Source organism: Glycine soja, chromosome 6 (assembly GCF_004193775.1).
Source record: "Glycine soja cultivar W05 chromosome 6, ASM419377v2, whole genome shotgun sequence".
Classification (NCBI taxonomy): Eukaryota; Viridiplantae; Streptophyta; class Magnoliopsida; order Fabales; family Fabaceae; genus Glycine; species Glycine soja.
Genome location: NC_041007.1, coordinates 46205821 through 46227434, shown reverse-complemented (window position 1 = coordinate 46227434; position 21614 = coordinate 46205821). Strand labels below are relative to the sequence as shown.

At 35.2% G+C, this 21614-nt stretch overlaps 6 protein-coding genes across 8 annotated transcripts; 5 read left to right on the top strand and 1 right to left on the bottom strand.

Moving 5' to 3' along the window:
* The first annotated feature begins 236 nt into the window (after positions 1–236).
* Positions 237–894, top strand: LOC114417263. 2 transcript variants are annotated; one of them, XM_028382403.1, is made up of 2 exons: positions 237–367; positions 428–894. In XM_028382403.1, exons 1-2 carry the CDS (start codon positions 282–284, stop codon positions 702–704), a joined length of 363 nt encoding a protein of 120 aa, XP_028238204.1. In that variant the 5' UTR covers positions 237–281; the 3' UTR covers positions 705–894. The 2 variants fall into 2 exon arrangements, with proteins under 2 accessions (XP_028238204.1, XP_028238205.1); XM_028382404.1 differs by having other exon boundaries at positions 312–894.
* Positions 895–8857: 7963 nt separating this feature from the next.
* LOC114417262 lies at positions 8858–9514 on the top strand. Of its 2 annotated transcripts, XM_028382401.1 has the most exons (2): positions 8858–8987; positions 9048–9514. In XM_028382401.1, the coding sequence occupies exons 1-2, from the start codon at positions 8902–8904 to the stop codon at positions 9322–9324; spliced, it is 363 nt and encodes a 120-aa protein (XP_028238202.1). In that variant the 5' UTR covers positions 8858–8901; the 3' UTR covers positions 9325–9514. The 2 variants fall into 2 exon arrangements, with proteins under 2 accessions (XP_028238202.1, XP_028238203.1); XM_028382402.1 differs by having other exon boundaries at positions 8935–9514.
* Positions 9515–10586: 1072 nt separating this feature from the next.
* On the top strand, positions 10587–11243 carry LOC114417261. Its single transcript, XM_028382400.1, has one exon. The coding sequence runs from the start codon at positions 10823–10825 to the stop codon at positions 11081–11083; it is 261 nt and encodes an 86-aa protein (XP_028238201.1). The 5' UTR covers positions 10587–10822; the 3' UTR covers positions 11084–11243.
* A 987-nt stretch (positions 11244–12230) lies between these two features.
* LOC114414250 lies at positions 12231–12778 on the top strand. Its single transcript, XM_028378550.1, has one exon. The coding sequence runs from the start codon at positions 12462–12464 to the stop codon at positions 12720–12722; it is 261 nt and encodes an 86-aa protein (XP_028234351.1). The 5' UTR covers positions 12231–12461; the 3' UTR covers positions 12723–12778.
* Positions 12779–16479: 3701 nt separating this feature from the next.
* Positions 16480–19962, bottom strand: LOC114416364. Its single transcript, XM_028381225.1, has 2 exons — positions 19894–19962; positions 16480–19485 (listed from the first exon to the last, which is right to left on the bottom strand). The coding sequence occupies exons 1-2, from the start codon at positions 19960–19962 to the stop codon at positions 16480–16482; spliced, it is 3075 nt and encodes a 1024-aa protein (XP_028237026.1).
* Positions 19963–20901: 939 nt separating this feature from the next.
* On the top strand, positions 20902–21466 carry LOC114417260. The gene has a single exon (XM_028382398.1). The coding sequence runs from the start codon at positions 21015–21017 to the stop codon at positions 21273–21275; it is 261 nt and encodes an 86-aa protein (XP_028238199.1). The 5' UTR covers positions 20902–21014; the 3' UTR covers positions 21276–21466.
* Positions 21467–21614: the final 148 nt, after the last annotated feature.

The window sequence follows — 21614 nt, the reverse complement described above, 5'->3', positions numbered from 1 at the left end:
ATAACAGATTAAGAGAATAAAAACAGTAGACAGAATTAAAAATAAGGAGGCGAAAGTATAATTTAAGCCTCCAAAATGTAAAAATAAAAGCGAATTTGCTGGAACTTTATGTTTGGTTTGGCAAGCAAAGGTGCCACGTAAAGTTAGATAGCAATAATCAAATACAGATGTTGCTATGCATGTAACTTATTCTGAATCACAGCCCATTGTGTTCCCCAAAACCACACTGGTTTTCCCAATACAATACCAATGGCCATTTCCATCATTGCTATTCTCATGTCATGTGCTTCCCAGTATATAAGGACCACCTCACCTTCTTTTCATTTCCTCATTCATTCACAAATCTTAGTTACTTTATCAGTATCATTCATTGTCACTACGATTGTTCTAAAAGCAATTATTACTCTTGAGAAGAATTAAAAGATCATCATCACAATAACAAGATGAGTTCAGGAATTAGAGCATGGAGTGTGGCAGCTAGTGTTGGAGTTGTGGAGGCCTTGAAAGACCAAGGCATATGCAGGTGGAATCATGCTTTAAGATCAGCTCAACACCATCTCAAAAACCATGTTGGCTCATTCTCTCAGGCTAACAAGCTTTCTTCTTCTGCTATGATCTCCACAACACTAAAACATGAGAAGGCAAAGCAATCAGAGGAGTCCTTCAGAACTGTCATGTACTTAAGCTGCTGGGGCCCCAACTAGATATCATAAGTCCAATAAGAAAATATTCTTTCTCTTTTAATTTCCAGAAATTATCAAGCTTAGTCCCAAAGGAAGATGAGGGTTGAGATTTCTGGGGTCACATTGTATAGTATTTGAAGTTTGTTTTGCTCATGTGACAATCAGTTTGTAAATTTTGATAAATGATAGTGTTTAGCATTGCCAAATTTCATGTCTTCTTTAGCTTCTTCTTTTTCCACTTCCAAATGCCCAATTTTATGATGGTTAAATATCAGTTAGTATTTTAGTTGGAAAAATTGTTAAAACAATAATATGATAAAATAGATGGCAACTGCAATGTTAAATAAACTGTAACAGTACTTCTTAAAATGAAGAAAATTCTGTGCCTAAAGTGGCATGGTTTAATTGATATCACAAGATGCAAAGTTAGTTGCACTTATTAAGTGAGACTAATTAATTAATTAACTTATAGGCTATCAACAAAGGGTCCATTTTCAATAATTCAATTTGCTTCCCGTGCCGAAAAAATCGCTGGCTTTCCTTGTCATTGGTTTCTAAAAACTTTTGACATTTACCTTAAACTCAATGAGAATTGTACATGGCAACACATTAGTATTCATTGCAAGCTATCAATATATAGTTCAATATTTTATTTAGGTTAAATATGTAATGATGAACCTAACTAGTATGATTTATTAAAATGAAATTGCTCTCTTCGACATTCTTCAGTTTACCGAGTAAAATAATTCACACTTGGACTTGGAACTCTTCACAGGAATTTGCAAGATTTAAAAAAATTCTCTCTATATTTCAATGTGTCGCGGTTAAAAAATTATAATCTCACTTGATTATACTTTATTTTTTTTCAGAAACAGCTAATAAATCATACTAAGACATATCAACAGCGCCATGCAAGGCATTTCATAGTTACTTCACAGAATCAAGCAAGATGTTTACATTAACATTGTACTTTTCTAAAGAGTAGTTCGACCATGGTGTTTTGGAAGTCATTCTTCCACTCGTACACGTTTGAACTTTGAACAATCTTTCTGAAGTGAACTTTTTCAGCAGAAAAAAATATCACACCTGAAAACCAAACAAATGGCCAAAATTAGGAATAAAGACTAGCCTTTTATCATTTAAAATATCTAATAACGAAACTGTAACAATTTATAAAAAAACTTCGTACCCCATTACCCAGAGGCTCTTCGCTATGCGAAGGTATGAGGGAGGGATGTTGTACGCAGCCTTACCCTTGCATATGCAAAGAGGCTGTTTCCGGATTTGAACCCATGACCAACAAGTCACCAAGACACAACTTTACCGCTGCACCAGGGCTCGCCCTCAAACTGCAACAATTTATACAAAATAAAAATGTTTTCACCAATAAAAATGCTTACATCAGGAGTTGTGACAATGTTGTATGTATACATGTATAAAATTTATATTTGTTTTACGGGAAAGATTTCTTCATATACTATTAGGGCATATGATCTATCTCCAATCTTTCTTTTCTTTTTTATTCCTTGCAGGGTTTGTGAGATTTTAAAAAAATTAAACACTTTTTTCATGCGCTAAACAACTAGCTAATTATGGATTTCATCTCACACCACTTCTCTTTACAACCTCTATCTTCTAGATTTTACTCTTAAATTAACTTTGTTCAACAAAGTACTTTAAATTGTTGAGGAGTTGTGGAATTTTGTGAAGTAGTTAATCTCATAATAATCTAATTCAACAAGAGGATTTCTTTAGCTAATTAAAAATTCTTATAGGAAAATCTTCTACACAAATTCCACAACCCCTCAACTAATTAAATTACTCCGTTAAACAACGATAATTCAAGAATAAATTCTAAAAGATAAAAGGTAGTAAAAAGAAGTATGTGTGAGATGAATTCTATAATTACCTAGCTCTTTAGCACATAAAAACGCATTTAATTTCTTTAAAACCTCGCAAATCCACTGCAAAGAAAGGGGGAAAAAAAGAATGGAGATAGTTCATATGCCCAAGAGTATTATTGTTGCCAGTATTGGAGCTAGGTAAGGTCAACTCAAAAAAGAATGAAGGATCAAGGGTGTTTGTATAGGTGGAACTAGGCTGTAAGGTCAACTCAAAATTGTCTTCAAGTAAATGGTATTGGGACCTTGAGGATGGTCATGAAGATAAGTTTCTGGGATTGGGGTATTGTAATTGAAAAGAAAATTATTTGAACAAGGATATGATAGAATAAACTGCAATACTACTCAATGAAGAAAAAATTGCGTGTAAAATGAGATGAAAGCTATGTCTTATATAGATGATTTTCACTGCCCAAGACACTTCAATCTGAGTTATCTTTAAAAAATACATTGCATTCAAATCACAAGTTGCAGTGTATGACATTACTTTAGACTCAAAAGATTGGTGTTACTTAAACTTTTTTATGAAACAAAGTAAAAGATAAACGTTAGCATAAATGTTTTAATTAATATTTAGGATATTAGTATGCCAAATATTGAATAATTTATTTAATTCCTTAAAAAAGAAGCGGTTTCATTAATATAAGATGTCAAAATAGTGTGCGTTTTGTCTTTATTTTACATTATTTTAAATGAAGTCATAGTATGGGTGTGATTGGTTCTTCTTTGCCAGCTATAAAACTGAGTTGGTGTTTTTTTGCCACCTATAGCAATTTATTTTTATTAAATGTGCAATATTAATATAATATAATTTTTTATCTTTTAATATTAATTAATTAATTAATTAAAATTAAATGGATGAATGAATAAAAAATCATTAAGAAAATTAATTTTTTAAGTCGATGAATTGATTCCCTCTCCTATGTATTTCTCAGCCAATGAGGAATTCAAAGTCATGTATTTTTTTTAAAAAAAAATATTTGTCGAGTCGGGTTGTTTTTCTATTAAGTATTATTTTAGTTTTCTCTGAAAAAAATAAAGTATTATTTGAGCATATAAACAGTGAACGTTGATTTTAGGTTTTGAAAGGTTAAGGATTACTAAGTCGTCATATTTCATTATTCTTTTTATTTTATTTTATTGTAAATGAGAGTGGCTAAAACCCCAAAGAAACAACAATAAAAGCCCCTAAGAGAAAACGTGGAAGAAGCATATGCTAAAATAGCAAAATATAAAAAAGAAGGAACAACTCAAAAATCTTTAGGTGGCCCTCCATGGAATAAGCATAATTAGCTAGCAAATTCCCATCTTGATTAGTCTCCCATAAAGTATCAACCAACATGCTAAAATCTAAAAAACTCGTATAAGATTTTATTGTGTTTATATGAGTGGAAATTATTTATTTAATGGAAGAATTTATGTTAAATTCTTATTATGTGTGCAAAAAAAATTTGTCACCAAAAGTGGAATTAATTTTTAACAAAATGGATTGGAAGACATGAGAGATATCTCATCCAGCACAAAAATAAAAACCAACAAGCTGGAATCATGAGACTCGGAACAACCGTGATTGTGACAAAGGAGAGATCAATCACCATTGAGAATCTCATTCCATAGTGAATGCTACATAGCTCAAAATGAGTCTACAATATCCAATATTTGCCACAGAAAATAAATTTAAACAGAACCCTTGTGATCTGGAAAGACACCATCATCAGCAACTGCTTGGCTTGAATTAAGCTTGACCGAACCATCACAGTACAGTTTATAGTGACTGTAACGAGGAGGGTTCCAACAAATGAAGGTGGAAAACTGTTGGGATTTAGACATTTTTAAAACTAACTAAATGGTGATAACTAGTTTCAATGGCACCCACTTGACAAATGTAAAAATCTCATAATACCTGATTAAGAACCAATATGTCATTGTTCGGTATTATTGTATTCCATTTGGTTAAGTAAAATTTGGGTTCGAGGTTTGTAAATGAAAAAAATGTGATTAAGAAAAAAAATCTTATTAAAGGTGATAAATCTGATTTTTTCAACGAAAATTAGTTATCAGCAAAGCAGATAAATATTTTGCATCGATGTAATAGTGACCCAAAAAATTAAATAATTAGAGAGTAAATCTAAAATAGTTATTACTAATTAATAGTTCTTAGCTTAATTACTGTTATAGTCCTTGAATTTGAGAGTATGATTTGTTTAGTCCTTAAAATTTAAAATAGTTTTTTCTCTCTAACTTTAGCATTTTGTTTTTTAGTTTCTAACATAATAAATTGACATTTTATGACAGTTTTTGGTACTTTGTAACAATTTTAAGATGCAAATTCAAACGAATAAAAACTATAAACAAATTTATGGCAACTAAGCAATGCTACAAAATATCAATTTATTATGTCAAATACTACAATTTGTCAAAATTCAGGAAAAAAAAATTTAAATTTAGGAACTAAAAAAATGCATATACTCCAAATTCAAAGACTTAAATAGTAATTAAATCTTGTTTAAAATTAATTTTGATACCAATAAAGACCAATTTCTATACTTATTTTAGAAGTTGTTGGAACCAATTTTGCAAGAAAATGAATTGATTTTTTAAAATTAAATCATAATATTGATTCATTCTTAATATGCATTTTGAAATTATCACAAAGTGCTAAAAATCATCACAAAATACTAAAAATCATCATAAAGTATCAATTTATTATATGAGGGGCTAAAAAAAAATTTATCAAAAGTTAGGGACTAAAAAAGTATTTTTAAATTTCAGGAACTAAAAGAGTAATTAAAATAATTGTTTACAGAAAATAATTAATTTTGATCTTGCAATCAATTAACATTAATTAAGATTCTATAAAGATTAAAATATAGTTTTTATCCTTGTGAAATACCCAAAGTTCATTTTAGTCCTTGAAATTGTTATTTTTTTTGTCTGTGTATTTCGTTCGTAAAATTAAATATGTGACTTTTTGATTGAAAGTTAGATATGAACAAATCCAAACTTAATGATATTTTTTATTTAAATTTTAAAATATAATTTATGGGGATTAAAAACTATCATGTGGATCCAGAGGTTCTTCCTATGTAGATTTAATCTTGATTTTTTGCCACTGTTGACGTTTCACCGCATTCGTGTTGCAATTACAGCAACATCGGCCTCGATCAAAATCTAGACCAAACCAGTGAAGCGCTACAACCAGCATCGTCATCACCATCGTGTCTTCTACGGATAATGGAGGGGTGGTTGAGGAAGCCGACGAGGGAGAGAGGACGATGAGGATTGGGTTGGCATCGTGGATATGTTTTAACACGTGGCGGAGTTTAATTGGCTAATGGACCAACATATTTTTACAATTAATAGGTAGTTTCGAATAAACCTAACTCTAGCTCTGATTAAAAAATAATATTATAATTTTGTATGGATGAAAAATAGATGAAATATTTTTTAGGACAAAATCCAAACTTTGGTATTTTAACGGAAAAAAAAAATATTTTGTAATCTTTTACAGACTTATAGCTATTAATAAAACAAAAAATTTAAAATATAAAGAATCAAAGCGAGAATTATTAAGGCATAAGGGGATTTTTTTTCTGTTTTATATTTTATTTTAATCAAAGTATAAAATATAATAGATTTAACTACAAATTTTCCTATCTAAATATTATTTTATGAATTTTATCATTGAAGTTTTTTTATGCCCTTATCCATCATTTTTTTCTTTTAATTTTTACATATTTTATTGATATCTTAAATGTGTAATAAAGTATTGATGTCTCTATGTAAATGATATCATCTTATCATCAAAGTTTTCAAAATAATGTTATTTTGTTAACAATATGTCATTGTTAGGTATTATTGTATTCGGTTTGGTTATGTAAAATTTGGGTTTCAAGATTGTAGATGAAAAAAATATGATTGAGAAAAAAGATCATATTAAAGGTAATCAGTTTGATTTTTTTTTTAACGAAAATTAATTATCAAAAAAAAAGATAAATATTTCACATCAATGTAATAGAGACCCAAAAAATTAAATAATTAGAGAGTAAATCCAAAATAGTTATCACTAATTAATAGTTCTTAGTTTAATTATTGTTTTAGTCCTTGAATGAGAATATGATTTGTTTAATCCTTAAAATTTAAAAATATTTTTTTTGTCTCTGACTTTTAGCATTTTGTTTTTTAGTTTCTAACATAATAAATTGACATTTTATGACAATTTGTAGTACTTTGTAACAATTTTAAGATGCAAATTCAAACGGATAAAAACTACAAACTAATTTATTGCAACTAAATAATACTGCAAAATATCAATTTATTATGTCAAATACTACAATTTTTCAAAATTCAGGAAAAAAACAATTTTAAATTTAGAAACTAAAAAATGCATATACTCCAAATTCAGAGACTTAAATAGTAATTAAGTCTTGTTTAAAATTAGTTTTGATACCAATAAAGACCAATTTTTATACTTATTTTAAAAGTTGTTGAAACCATTTTTGCAAGAAAATGAATTGATTTTTTTTTAAATTAAATCATAATATTTATTCATTCTGAATTTGTATTTTGAAATTGTCACAAAATGCTAAAAATCATCATAAAATACTAAAAATCACCGTAAAGTATCAATTTATTATATCAAGGACTAAAAAATAATTTATCAAAAGTTAGGGACTAAAAAATTATTTTTAAATTTCAAGGACTAAAAGAGTAATTAAAATAATTATTTATAGAAAATAATTAATTTTTTATCATGCAATCAATTAACATTAATTAAGAGGATAATTCTATAAAGATTAAAATATATTTTTTATCCTTGTAAAATACCCAAAGTTCATTTTTAGTCCTTGAATTTTTTTTTTGTCTGTATTTTGTTCTTGTAAAATTAAATATGTGATTTTTTTATTCCATATTAGGTATGGACGAATCCAAATCTAATGATATTTTTTTATTTAAATTTTAAAATATAATTTCTAGGGATTAGAAACTATCATGTGAATATGGAGGTTCTTCTTATGTGATTCTAATCTCGAATATTTTTTACGAATGTTGACGTTCCACCGCATCGGTGTCACAATTGCAACAACATTGGTGTTGATCAAAATCTAGACCATGTCAACAAAGCATTACAACCAGCATCATCGTCACCATCGTGTCCTCTATGGATGATATAGGCGTCGATGTAGATAGAGGAGTGGTTGAGGAAGCCAGTAATGGAAAGAGGACAACAAGAGTTGGGTTGCCGTCGTGGATAAGAGAGGGGTATATGTTTTAAAATATGACAGAGTTTAATTGGTTAATGAACCAACATATTTATACAATTAACCGGTAGTTTCAAACAAACTTAGCTCTAGCTCTCATAAAAAATTAGCATATTATAATTCTCTAGAGATGAAAAACAAACAAAAATTCTTACAATGTTAAATCCAAAATTTGGTATTTTAACGGGAACAAAAGATATATTTTAGTCTTTTACAGACTTATAGCTATTAATAAAACAAATTTTTTAAAATATAAAAAAGAAAAACGAGAATTATTAAAAGCATAAGGAGTAAAAAGATATTTTAGTCTTTTTTCTCTATTTTATTTTTAATTTAATCAAAGCATAAAATACAATAGATTTAATTACAAATTATACTATCCAAATATTATTTTATAAATTATATTATTGAAGTTTTTTCCCTTATCTATCATTTTTTTTCTTTTTAATTTTTACATATCTTATTGATCTCTCAAATGTGTAATAAAGTGTTGAGGTCTCTATATAAATGATGGCATTTTATCATCAAAGTTTTCAAAATAATATTATTTTGTTAATAATATGATAATAAAATACATAAAAATTAAAATATGGTGATAAAATATATGAAAAATAAAAATTAAATGATAAATATGTGTAAAAATTAAATATATAATAATAAAATGAGTTAAAAAACTTGGATGATAAATTTTGTAAAATAATGATAGTTAAACTTAATAAAATGCGTGGTTAAGCCTAAACAATAGGAATTAAAACTGCATATTTTAGAATAATAACAGATTAAGAGAATAAAAACAGTAGACAGAATTAAAAATAAGGAGGCGAAAGTATAATTTAAGCCTCCAAAATATAAAAATAAAAGCGAATTTGCTGGAACTTTATGTTTGGTTTGGCAAGCAACGGTGCCACGTAAAGTTAGATAGCAATAATCAAATACACGTGTTGCTATGCATGTATATAACTTATTCTGAATCACAGCCCATTGTGTTCCCCAAAACCACACTGGTTTTCCCAATACAATACCAATGGCCATTTCCATCATTGCTATTCTCATGTCATGTGCTTCCCAGTATATAAGGACCACCTCACCTTCTTTTCATTTCCTCATTCATTCACAAATCTTAGTTACTTTATCAGTATCATTCATTGTCACTACGATTGTTCTAAAAGCAATTATTACTCTTGAGAAGAATTAAAAGATCATCATCACAATAACAAGATGAGTTCAGGAATTAGAGCATGGAGTGTGGCAGCTAGTGTTGGAGTTGTGGAGGCCTTGAAAGACCAAGGCATATGCAGGTGGAATCATGCATTAAGATCAGCTCAACACCATCTCAAAAACCATGTTGGCTCATTCTCTCAGGCTAACAAGCTTTCTTCTTCTGCTATGATCTCCACAACACTAAAACATGAGAAGGCAAAGCAATCAGAGGAGTCCTTCAGAACTGTCATGTACTTAAGCTGCTGGGGCCCCAACTAGATATCATAAGTCCAATAAGAAAATATTCTTTCTCTTTTAATTTCTAGAAATTATCAAGCTTAGTCACAAAGGAAGATGAGGGTTGAGATTTCTGGGGTCACATTGTATAGTATTTGAAGTTTGTTTTGCTCATGTGACAATCAGTTTGTAAATTTTGATAAATGATAGTGTTTAGCATTGCCAAATTTCATATGTCTTCTTTAGCTTCTTTTTTTTCCACTTCTAAATGCCCAATTTTATGATGGTTAAATATCAGTTTGTATTAAAATTTGTCAACTCAAACCTCCTTAAGTTCGATCGATCTTGGCTTGTGTGTACAGAAAAAGATGTCAATTCTTTAAATAGATTTCAATATCTTGAGGATAAAGGATCTCAATATTTTGAAGATTAGTCTTTTTGGCTTTCGGTCGAGAAATACCTTTTTCACGCTAAAAAATAACCTCCTTGATTTCGAAAGAGTATAATATGAGGAGATGGAGTTAGCATCTATTTCTATTGCTTGATTAAAGTTAAATTACAGGAAGATCAATTGAATCACGGTTGAAGGGTATGACTTTATAGAATCCATCATGAGAGTGTTGCTCAAATACGATCTGGATGCCACTGTGAAGTGTCTTCTCTATGAGTTGATGCTCTGAAATTCGTTTACAACATATTTAAATCAACGCTGGATTTTGCTACAGAAGGATGATTTTGGTGTAATGTATATCTGATATATCTGTTCTGTTTTGTTTTATTCGATAGCACCATAAATATAAGTTTAATTAAAACAAGTTTTCTTTTTCTTTTCATCCAACAACACTCGTTGATAACTACAATCTGACACAAACATCACTTGAAATATTAAGAGTTTATATCTTTTACGTTATTTTAAAAATAATTTCTATTTCCAGTTCAATAAATTAGTTTGACAATTTCGTTAAAAATACTAATGTAGATATTGGTGAATGTTTTTTTATTAATCAAAATTAAAGAGGAATAATATTGGACGAATGTCTATCCATCTTTTTATAACGTATTTTTAGATAAGTGGGTTTATGCTAATAGTCATTCTTTGAATGTAGTCGAGTTATTTTAATATGTTGAAAAAAGTTAAGCAACAAAGAAGTGTGGGAAAAAAGTATCCATTATTTTATATCCTTAGATGAAAACCGTGTGTAGTGTAGGAGTTGTCTACAAGTGAAACCATGACTCTGTGACTGCGTGGAATTTGGTCCTACCAACAATAATTAACTAGTACTAGTTTGCTTACCCCTCACCAAAACAAAAACCAGTGGCTTCACCTGCCACTGGTTTTTCCAAATATTTCGCATGTTTTTTCCCCTTTACTTACTTTTGTGGAATCTTTATATAAGTAACCCCTTCTCTCCATTTGTTTCATCAAACCTGCCAGTTTTCTTCTAACAATTACCTCACACTTTTAGATATCAACTTTTGTTGTTTTCTTCTGTCATCAAGAAAAGCAAAGAGCTACTATTGATTAGAGAAGCACAAGGAGATGAGTTCATCACAGAGAGCTTGGATTGTTGCAGCCAGTGTTGGAGTTGTTGAGGCCTTGAAGGACCAAGGGGTGTGTAGGTGGAATCACACTTTGAAGTCAGCTCAACATGTCATAAAGAGCCATGTTGGATCGTTTTCACAGGCTAAGAACCTTTCCTTTTCTTCTTCTATGGTTTCCACCTCTTCAAGACTAAAGGGAAAGCAATCAGAGGAGTCCTTAAGGACTGTTATGTACTTAAGCTGCTGGGGACCCAACTAGAGAACAAGGGCATTAGGGATATAAAGAGATTCTATGATTGTATTGGTTCTTGTGTATTAAAAGAGGTATTGTTTGTCTACTGTGACAAATTGATGTAAATGTAATAGACCAAAAGTCAGCTTTTCCAAATTGAAAATGCCTTCATTTGTTCATTTATGTATATTCTCACTCTCATATGCGGATCGTGGTTACAACTTACATGCTTTCCTTTTTAATCTGAGAACTTCAAGTTCAGTATAGCAATTGAAAGCCGCAACCATGTTTACAGATGCAGAATTACAAATGAAAAGAGATGTGCAAAATTATAAACTGAACTTGGAATTTTTTTTATCGGCTTACATATTTATAGAAGTTAGCAGAATAAAAGAGTTAAGAAAATACTTGTCATTCTCAATAAGCTGTGTTGGATAAAAATAGGATTTTGATGCAGGTTCAAAATTGTTTACCGAGTGAGAATATATAAAATTTTGATAAATTAATGGTCATTGATCAAAGTTATAAAAACAACATGATTTAAACCTGACAAAATTTCAAGTACTTCACTAGCATGTAAAATTAAGAGGATAAAATTTTGGTTTGTGGTAATTTTTCTAGTTTCCTTAATAATAGAAAACACCTTGCAAGTATATGATTCTCACAAATTCCAGAGAGAGAATACATACATCTATCTATAGCGGAGGAATAGTGCATCTATGTTCTATCTATAACAGAAGTCGTGTCTTCAGTTTGCTTGGAAATCAATAGAAATAGATTTCTCTTTACATTAGTGATGACAAGATATCAAAGACCACGTTTATTCAAGAAACAGGACGATGATGTTTCAGAAATAGAATGAGAGATTTTTACTCCCATTAGACAGCAAATATTTTAGAAAACTTTTACTCGATTATAATTTAGTCCTTTTATTTATTAATTCCTTCATAAATCATTGGTCACATGCTCCTCACATTAGATATTTAAAGTCTTACAAAATCATTGGAATGACAACAACAAATTGGAGGAAAGGATTCGTGTATCTTTCAATAAACCGTGTGCTCGTGTTGTCTTGAAGTGAAGCCAGAGTCTTATCTGTATGCAAGTAGACAACACTTAAGTGAAGTGACAAAGACATGTGGTCCTACAAGGGAGGATCCATCATGAGCCAGCAATATCAATGGTAACTAGTTTTGTTCCCCCCACCAAAAACCACTGGTTTAGCATCACTATTGAAGCCTCCCTCTCTATATATAAGTAACACAACACCTCTCCATTTGCTTCATCAAAAATCTAACTTTCCAGTGCTTGATTACCACGTTACACTAGTATCAGTCAGTTATTTTCTGTCATCCAAACGAAACTTCAAAAGTAGAGTTGTGATCATGTATAGAAGCAGTGCAATATGAGTTCAGCACAGAAAGCTTGGATTGTGGCAACTAGTGTTGGAGTTGTGGAGGCCTTGAAGGACCAGGGCATCTGCAGGTGGAACTATGCTTTAAGATCAGCTCAGAAACAAGTCAAAAGCCACGTTGGATCTTTGTCACAGGCAAAGAAGCTTCCCTCTTCTGCTATGGTTTCTACTTCTTGCGGATTAAAGGGGCAGAAGCAGTCAGAGGAGTCCTTAAGGACTGTCATGTACTTAAGCTGTTGGGATCCCAATTAGACCACTAAGTAGACATAAATTTTTTTTATTTAATTTGAATCCACAAAGATGAATGAGGCCTGGGATTTCTATTCCTCTGTTGGCTTTGTTTTGCACAAAGATGAATGTGATGTATAGGAATTCTTTTGAGTTGAAAACTCTTTAATTTACAAGTGCATCAAATTGTCACAAATAGTAAAGTAAACGAAAGTTCGAGTGTGAGTTCACATGGACTTTGTTTATACTTAGATTGGTACAAACTCAATTTTCAAGCAATAAACGAGATAAGGAATTGTAAGTGAAAATTTAAAGGGAAAAGTAAAAGATAAGAAGACAAGAAAAACAATTTGAACGCAAAAGATTAATTCAGAATGCATCTGTGTTGGGACCTAGCATGCTAAAACTACTTGTGATGCAATGTTAATAATTTTTTTCTATCTAATGTTATTCTAGTTTTTACTCATATCTACTCCGATACTCTATCTTTGGTTTCCTGCATGAAGAGTCTAATTTATCTATTTTATCTCCCAAATTCCTTTGCTAAAATAGTAAATCACATTAAGAATAAAGATGCATAAAATAGGCTAAACAAACATGACTCTATTCCTAGACATGATTTCATTTAGATGCTCTTCCCGAGTTCTTTAGAAAATAATCATCTCCCAATGCATTACTTCCTAGACAGATGCATGAATATGAGTTATCAGACCACAATCAATAATAATATAGTATAAAAAAGAATAATAAAAACCAAAATTGCATTAATTAAATAGATAGTAAGAAAGAATTACATTACAAGAGTGGGTCGCTAGGCTCTTAAAGATGGGGTTTAACCTCTCATTGTCATAAGATGTTTTACACTTTAGGGTTTGATGGGATAGAAGAAAAAAAAAGGATAAATAAAGGAGGAGAAGGGAAGAATAACTCTAGAAGAGAGTTTCTCCTATTTGAGATCCTGAGGCTTTGGGTGTATTCAATAGAGAACTTTGAGTCTTTGTGTCTTTCTCCTTTTATCCATACTCCTTTTATAGCCCTAAGGTAACTTTTCACGACCTCGCGCTAAGCGCATACTTCTGGGCTTAGCGATTATGACAGTCATCACGTGTTTGGCGTAACGGCATTTGAGCTTAGCGAGTATGACGACGATCATGCGTTTAGCGCGAGATGCGCTAGTACGCCTTTGAGCTTCTTCGTGGATCTTCCGCTAAGCTTGAGCGGGTCGCTAAGTCAAACAAGCGCTAAGTCTGTCTTATACGTTAAACAAACTGTCTTAATCTTCAACTTTTTCTTCCAAACTTTTCTTTTTTACACTAATTTTCCTCCTAAGCACATGTAATTTCCTTCTTTTGGATCTTGCTGATCAATAATTAAGATGACATTAAAAATCTCATTATTCTATTAAAAACAACAATAAAGTAAAAAAATTCTAATAATTCTTAATCAAATTTGATTATCAATTAAACCCAAATTTCACAATTATAAAAACAAAGTCTAATATTCAATTCTACTAAATTCTAATATAACTAAAACTAAAATTTCCTAAGTATAAATCTTTACATTTTATATTATTATTATTATTAAACTTAGTCTAAATTAAGTAATTGTTCTCCTTGTTATGTTACTACAGCCCGCCACCATTGTTTGTGACATTATATCACCAACACCAATGATACTAATCATTTTTATCATTATCACTTCCTCCACAAATTGTCTCCACAATTGAAGATCTTATGGCAAATAAGTCAACCATTGAAGAAGTTAATCATAAGTGGTAGAGGCAAGGTGGTACGGTACTCGTGCTCGGGTTGCTGGCTTCGAGGGCCAGGGGCCTCCTAAGAAGAAGAAAAGGGATAAAGGGAGTCACGAAGGTAATGAAGAAGGAGCGTAATTGTTCTTATTCATTTGCTAGTTATTTACATATATTTATAATGTCCAATTGCTACATGTAATTATCCATATTTGCAGGAATATCTGCATAACAGAATTTGATTCTCGATGCTTCCTAGCAAGAGACATTTTGATCTAGCAAATCCTGTGCTGCCAGCTCAGCTCCTCATCATTTGCAATTCCTTCTTCAAGCATAATCTCTGAGGTATGCGGGCCTGGTAATCTTCCTTTTCGGTTTTGCTGTTTGTACCCCTGTGTTTATGTCTGTTGCTTCCTCTGTGTCTTCTTCTGGTGTTGCTCTGTTGCTATCATCTTCCCGTGGCCCTTGGAGAATCACCTTGTCCTCAAGGTGATAGGTCCGCTTCAGTTGATCCCAATCTTCCCAAGAGGTGTCATCAGGAAGTAACCCCTTCCATTGAACTAAAACCTCCCATGGTCCCTCAGTGGTTGCAGCACGACGAGTATCCAAAATTGCCAAGGGAGAAATAATTGGCTGATTATTGAAGAATTGGTCTGGAAGTGAGGGGGTCTGACTGATGGCGGGATCCCCATGGAAAGGTTTTAAAAGTGAACAGTGGAATATGGGATGAATTCGCGCGCCCTCTGGTAATTCCAAACGATAAGCAACCTTACCAATTCTCTCGAGAATCTTGAAGGGACCGTAGAAGCGCTTAGCTAACTTGCCGGAGCTGTGCTGAGCATCCTTGGCCGAACGCTATCGGTAGGGCCGAAGCTTTAAAAATACCCAATTACCAACCTCATAGTCAACTTCACGCCGTTTAGTATCAGCAGTGCGTTTCATCGTAGCTTGGGCTTTTAATAGCTTCTGACGAATGCAAAGAAAAACTTCCTCACGGTGCTTCAGAGTATCATCCACCGCATCTAGTTTGGAGGAGCCAGTGATATAGTCTGGAAAAGAGAAAGGTTTCCGCCCAAACGTTATCTCATACGGCGTAGAGCCCGTGCCTGCGTTCCAGGAAGTATTATGCGATAATTCAACCCAGGGAAGGAATCTGCCCCAAGTCCCCGGCCGGCGGTGCACGAAAGCCCGCAAATATTGCTCTATTACTCTGTTCATGACTTCAGTCTGACCATCACTCTGTGGATGGTAGGCTGAACTCATTCGAAGCCTTGTACCACTCAATTTAAAAAAGCTCCTGCCAAAGGTACTCAGGAAAAGTGGATCGCGATCTGAAACTAAACTCCGAGGTTGACCATGGAGTTTGACCACGATGTCAATGAACAAAGAGGCGACCATGTGTGCCGTATGCGCGGTGGGTAAGGTGCCCAAGTGAATACCCTTAGAAAATCGGTCCACAACAACAAGTAACACCATTTTGCCCTGATATGAAGGGAGCCCAGTGATGAAATCAAGGGAGAGGTCCTCCCATGGCCGAAAGGGAACAGGTAAGGGACAAAGCAACCCGGCTGTGCGTTTCGTCTCATATTTGGTGAATTGGCAGTCAGGGCAATTGGCCACGAAGGTCGCAACATCAGAACGGAGTCCCGGCCATGTGAAATTTTCCGATAGCCTAGCTATCGTCTTTGCGACGCCCATATGGCCCCCCATCGGCGTCGCGTGGTACTCTAGCATGAGTGTCTGAATGAGAGGAAGCTCGCGGGGTAACCAAATTTTGCCCTTGTAAAGGATGAAATTCTGACTAAGAGTGTAATCGGGGTAGGTGGTGGGAGAATTGATGATGTCCTGTCGGTGCTGACAATACTGAGAATTATTGGTGAGCTGCTGACGTAATTCATCAAGAAAGGTCAAACAAGGAATAGATAATAGCAACGAAAGTGAAGGAGTGAATTCCGGTGACCGTGAGAGGGCATCAGCTGCTTGGTTGTGCTTCCCGGAGCGGTACTGGATTTGATAATCAAATCCCATTAATCAGGCCAGGTACATATGTTGTTCGGGTGTTTGAATAACTTGGGTGAGCAACTCTTTCAAGCTCCTATGATCGGTGACAATGGTGAATGAGTGGCCCAAGAGATATTGGCGCCACTTTTTCACTGCAGAGGTAATAGCAAATAATTCACGAACATAGGTGGAGGCCCTGAGGAGCTTCTTAGGGAATGGCTTGCTGAAATAAGCAATGGGGTGTCCTCTCTGAGACAGGACAGCGCCCATGCCATTGCCGGAAGCGTCAGTCTCCACTGTGAAAGGCTCCTGAAAGTCTGGAAGTGCAAGAACAGGAGCAGTTGACAAAGCCGATTTGAGGTCTTCAAAGGCCTGTTGAGCTTGTGGGGTCCAACGAAAGGGGTCCGAGGTGGCCTTAACTAAAGGGTCAGCAATCATGGCATATCCCCGAATAAATCTACGATAAAACCCGGCGAGCCCCAAAAAACTTCGAACAGCTCTGGTGGAGTGAGGCTGAGGCCAATTAACAATGGCAGCGATCTTATCAGGCATGGGCTCAACTCCGCGTTGGGAAACTAAATGTCCCAAATATTCAACCTGTGATTGACCAAAGGAACATTTAGATTTCTTAAGAACGAAGTGGTTGTCAAGCAGAACCTGGAAAGTTAAGTCCAGATGGTGCAAGTGATCATCAAAAGAGCTGCTGTAGATAAGTATGTCATCGAAGAAGACGATGACAAAGCGACGGAGGAAGGGCCTGAAAATGAGGTTCATTGTAGCTTGAAAGGAAGATGGAGCATTACAGAGGCCAAAGGGCATCACTCTGAACTCATAATGTCCATGATGAGTTCGAAATGCAGTTTTAGGGATATCCTCTGAATGCATGCGTATTTGATGATAACCTTGGAGAAGATCGAGCTTGGAGAAGCATTGAGCGCCCCCCAATTCATCAAGTAATTCGTCTATGGTGGGTATCAGAAATCTGTCCTTGACGGTGAGGGAATTCAGTGCCCGGTAGTCGACACAAAATCTCCATGATCCATCATGCTTCTTCACCAATAAGACTGGGGAGGAAAAAGGGCTTGTACTGGGTTGGATCAAACCCTTCTGAAGCATTGAGTCGACTTGCAATTCGATTTCCTGTTTTTGGAAATGGGGGTAACAATAAGGTCTAACGTTGACCGGCGTTGATAGGGGTAGTAAATGAATGTGGTGGTCAGTGGGACGTGGTGGTGGGAGTGTCGGAGATGGTTGAAAGAGGACATCGTACTTGGTGAGTAGAGCTTGAAGGGAAGGGGGTAAGGTGTCTGGGGAAGAAGGTGGGGTGTCATCAGAAAGGACCGTGATCTGAAAATAAAGGCCCTGGGGCTGTGTCCGACAAAGACGGCGAAACTGGGACGAAGTCATGGAGCTCAGGCTAGCTTCGGGGTCTCCCTGTAAAGTAATCAATTGATCATTGTGAATGAATTGCATGCTTAAGGTTGAGTAATCAGTCAACACAGGGCCGAGGGATTTGAGCCACTGGACCCCGAGGACCACGTTGGCACCCGAGATTGGGAGGACATGGAGGTCGACCGTGAAGCTGTGATTCTGAATCTGAACGAAAATGGTGTCACATATGGAATGACACTCCAAATATTGGCCATTACCCACCATTACACGCAAAGGAGAAGTGGTCCGGCAAGAGAGGCCCAATTGGGTCACCAATTGTTGCTGAACAAAGTTATGGGTACTGCCCCCATCAACCAGTAGCAACAAAGGGTGGCCGGAGATGGCACCGATGAAGCGTATTGTCTCCGGAGCAACATGGCCAGCAAGGGAATTAAGTGAAATTTGGGCTGAGTATGAAGGTGGGCTTTCGGGTGGGTCTGTGGGTTGGATAGGTACCGGGTCATGAGTTAAAGTAATGGGCGGGTCAAAATTGGGTATATGAGAAAGGGGCGGGTCTTCCTCATCAGTTATGAGGAGAAAAAACCTAGAGGAGCAGCGGTGCCCTCGATGGAATTTCTCCTCACAATTGAAACAGAGGCCACGTTCCCTTCGAGAGGCAATTTCCTCTGGGGACAACCGTTTCCAGGTTTGGGGCGGTGGTCGCGGGGGCGGGGGTGGTAAGAGAGGTGGTAAGGTCGAAGAAAGTGGCGATGAGGGTGTCTTGAGGATAGGGGAAAGGGGTGGAGAGGATACGGGGGCAGTAGTGTTGACTTGGGGAAAGGAGGGAAACACTGAGGGTGATCTCTGGAATTGGGGCAAAGGGGAAGGACGAGGACGAGGGTGTTGACGCATCTCGGAGAACTTCTCCTCCTGCAAGCGCGCGAGACCCGCGGCTTGAACCAGGGTGGCCGGCTGGTGGGCTTGAACTTCTCTCCGTATCTCCGGGATGAGGCCGGAGATAAAGCAACTAAGAAGGAAGGTGGAGGGCAACCCCGTCGTGCGATTAGCGAGGTCCTCAAAGTCAGAGAGGTACTGGGTTACCGTCCCGGTCTGGGTAAGCTTGCTCAAAGCTCCTGAAGGGTCCTCGAATTGTGAAGGGGCAAAGCGAGTGCGCAGTGCATGCAAGAAGGCAGGCCATGACGGAAATTGCTCAGAGGTGTTCATCCATTGAAACCAGGCAAGCGTGCGACCTTCCATATAAAAGGAAGCAATGGTGAGTTTGTCTGAGTCTGGGGTACCATGGTACTCAAAGAATTGAGTTATTTTGTAAATCCAGCCAAGTGGGTCTGACCCATCAAATCTTGGCACATCTAATTTCAATCTGTGTATGGGTGTAGGTGCCGGCGCTGGTAACGGCGGTGGAGTGGGTGGCGTGGTGGAGAACACTGGAGAAACTCGTTGAATGAGTTCGTCAATCTTGAGAGTCATGGCATTGACAGACTCTCCAAGATATAGTTGTTGTTTAGTGAGTCGGCTGAGGACATCCTCCAGGTTGTCCGGCGAAAATGAGGCGGGTTCAGGGTCAACCATGGTGAAGAGCAACGAGAGCACCAAATTGGTACGGTACTCGTGCTCGGGTTGCTGGCTTCGAGGGCCAGGGGCCTCCTAAGAAGAAGAAAAGGGATAAAGGGAGTCACGAAGGTAATGAAGAAGGAGCGTAATTGTTCTTATTCATTTGCTAGTTATTTACATATATTTATAATGTCCAATTGCTACATGTAATTATCCATATTTGCAGGAATATCTGCATAACAGAATTTGATTCTCGATGCTTCCTAGCAAGAGACATTTTGATCTAGCAAATCCTGTGCTGCCAGCTCAACTCCTCATCATTTGCAATTCCTTCTTCAAGCATAATCTCTGAGGTATGCGGGCCTGGTAATCTTCCTTTTCGGTTTTGCTGTTTGTACCCCTGTGTTTATGTCTGTTGCTTCCTCTGTGTCTTCTTCTGGTGTTGCTCTGTTGCTATCACAAGGACCTGGTATTACGCTGCTAGTGATGACTCAGAAACACATCACATTGACTATCATATGGTTCGCGAGAAACTGCAGTCATATCTTTTTCAATTGCTTCTGATTCCATCGCCAAGCCAGTTGCCAAATATCTTTGTTGAACCCCTAGAATCACTTTTCTCTAAAGTTGGGAGTTTTTAATATACAGTTTTAGGGTTGAGGGAAAATAGTTTGTCACACTTATGGGTAAAACAAGTGAACCTTAGAGTCCATCAACAAAATATTCAAAAAAATAATATTTGATATTAGTTTTTATAAAATATTTTTTTTGTGCATAAAATAACTACTATTATGCTTATAAATTTTTTGAAGGGTTTTTAATAGATGGTAAGGGTAGTTAGTAATTAGAATTCCTTTGTGTTCATATCCTTTGTAATTCATCATGGTTCAACATAATTCCAGCATGTATTAGAAGTTCATGATCAAATTTCATGATTATAGACTTCACCCAGTCTCTTGGCATAGAGTCCCTTTAATCATATGTTCATATGCATACTTTTGTAATTATACATGAGATTTCATCAAGCATATTGATTAAATTTATGTTTTGAATATTATTGTCATGTTTTGCATATAGAACATTACAAGTTTCATGTTTTGAATACCTTAAAAGGGAGTTCAAAATTCTGTCTCCTAATCGAAAACGATCTTGTTTTGAAAGGACTAAATTGAACCAAAATGGAATATTTGCATTCATACATTTGTGATTTAGAGCCTTAGAATAATGATATTTAAATTAGATTTATTAAGATAAAATATGAATGATTTAATCTATATTTAACGGTTGTGATCGATGCGAGAATTTCCCAACAACGGTGCCACGTAAACTTCGATAGCAATCAGGAAATGCACGTGTTACTATGCATGTAACTTATTCTGAATCTCAGCCCATTGTGTTCCCCAAAACCACTAGTTTGCTTCCTGTGGTTTTCCCAAAACCTATGGCCATTTCCATCTGTTTGCACCGTTGGTATGCTTATGTGATTCCTTGTATATAAGGACCACCTTACTCTCACTTCCTCATTCATTCATTCATACGGTTTCCTTCTAAAGCACAACACTAAAGTTCAGCAATCAGTACTCTCAAGAAGAGAATTACAAGATCATCATCACAATAACAATATGAGTTCAGGAATTAGAGCATGGAGTGTGGCAACTAGCGTTGGAGTTGTGGAGGCCTTAAAAGACCAAGGTATATGTAGGTGGAATCATGCTTTAAGATCAGCTCAACACCATCTCAAAAACCATGTTGGTTCATTCTCTCAGGCTAACAAGCTTTCTTCTTCTGCTATGAGCTCCACAACACTAAAACATGAGAAGACAAATCAGTCAGAGGAGTCATTAAGGACTGTCATGTACTTGAGCTGTTGGGGTCCCAATTAGATGCCATAAGGCCAATAAAAAAAATTGATTCTTTCTCTTTCAATTTCTAGAAATGAAACTTAGTCTCAAAGGATGATGATGGTTGAGATTTCTGGGGTCATACTGTATAGTATTGAAAGATTGCTTGCCTGATGTGACAATCAGTTTGTAAATTTTGTTAAATGATAATGTTTAGCATTGCCAAATTTATATGTCTTCAGTTTTCTTCCCACTTCCCTATGCCTAATTTTTAATTTTTGACGGTAGAAAATCAGATTCTATTAAAATTTGTCTGCACAAACTTCCTTGATTTCAAAAGGGGAAAAAATCAAGAGGAGATGGAGGCAGCACCTTTCCTTA